General features: G+C 41.4%; 1 protein-coding gene across 1 annotated transcript in view; it reads left to right on the plus strand.

Annotated features, from left to right (window-relative positions):
- The window catches only part of LOC107081327 (chromosome unknown open reading frame, human C17orf58), a 3,536-nt gene extending 3,206 nt beyond the window's left edge, over nucleotides 1–330 (plus strand). Inside the window, exon 2 of the mRNA XM_015369524.1 lies at nucleotides 106–330. Within this exon, the coding sequence (XP_015225010.1) occupies nucleotides 106–305 (200 nt within the window). The 3' untranslated portion in view covers nucleotides 306–330. The remainder of the gene's footprint in view (nucleotides 1–105) is intronic.
- The last annotated feature ends 848 nt before the right edge of the window (nucleotides 331–1,178 follow it).

The following is a 1,178-nucleotide window of genomic DNA, read 5'->3' on the forward strand; positions in this document are numbered from 1 at the left end:
TAGATAACCAAGTCTCATTAAAGTGAAATATATAGACACAAAATGGAACGTTGGTGGGGGCAAAAAAAAAAAAGTCTAATCAAACTTTTCTCTTCTTCTGAGCAGCTGTCAACGGAATCGTTCACGATATTGATGTGTTGAGGAAAGGAGTTCGATTGATTACGCTGATGGTTAGCGCCGACGGCTTCTACAAGATGAGTCGTCTCTATGTTACTCCAGACAGCTTCTTCTTTAAGGTTCGCCTCCTGGTATTGGACACCTACAAGTGCAGTAAGCCCTGCCCTGATCTCAAGCTTGGTGAGTGAGAAATCACATCTAAGACTAAGATGTCTTCTGTCTCATGAATTCATTCTACCGTTATTCTTAATCAGTTTTTGGGATTATAATCAGATCACTCTGGTGGTTATCAGCCTCAAAGATATTTTGGAGAGTAAATTAGTTGGAATTTTAATTATGTTACAATTAGTGTCGCACCAATGCCATTTTTTTGCCTGGCTGTGCAGTATTGGTTGATACCATCTGTTTATACTGTGGTGTGTGTGTATGTATATATGAAGAACTGCATACTACTTGGATGTAAAATCATTGCCATCATGGCTTTGTCAAGCTGCTGCCTACCTTTTTTTTCCCAAGTCAGTGGACTTGACCAAAGCGCTTTACACTACATTCAGTCATTCACCCATTCGCACATTGATGGTGGCAAACTACATTGTAGCTGCAGGTGCACTGGGGCTCACTGACAGAAGTGAGGCGGCCGTACACTGGCGCCACCAGACCCTCTAACCATCATTAGCGGGCAATGCAGGTGAAGTGTCTTGCCCAAGGACACAACACTGGTGGTGCCGGGTCATGAACCGACAACCCTCTAGTTGCAGGACAAACTCGATCCGACACCACTGTCGCCCCGATTACAATTACAACACCGCACAATTTATACCCTCTCAACTTTGACATATCCTTACAAATAAATATCTGGGGAGTGTATCTAGAGTTTGTGTTTACCCAACTTTTCCAATAATGTGCTGTTATGTAATTATGATACATTCAATGCCCACCTCAGTAAGGCAAGGCAAGGCAAATTTATTTGTATAGCACAATTCAGTACAAAGACAATGCAAAGTGCTTTACATGATTAAAATACAGGAAGATAAAACAGAATCAAAGCAAGTAGAAATAAA

This window comes from Cyprinodon variegatus, unplaced genomic scaffold, assembly GCF_000732505.1.
Source record: "Cyprinodon variegatus isolate N-32 unplaced genomic scaffold, C_variegatus-1.0 Scaffold4181, whole genome shotgun sequence".
In the NCBI taxonomy this organism is placed as follows: domain Eukaryota; kingdom Metazoa; phylum Chordata; class Actinopteri; order Cyprinodontiformes; family Cyprinodontidae; genus Cyprinodon; species Cyprinodon variegatus.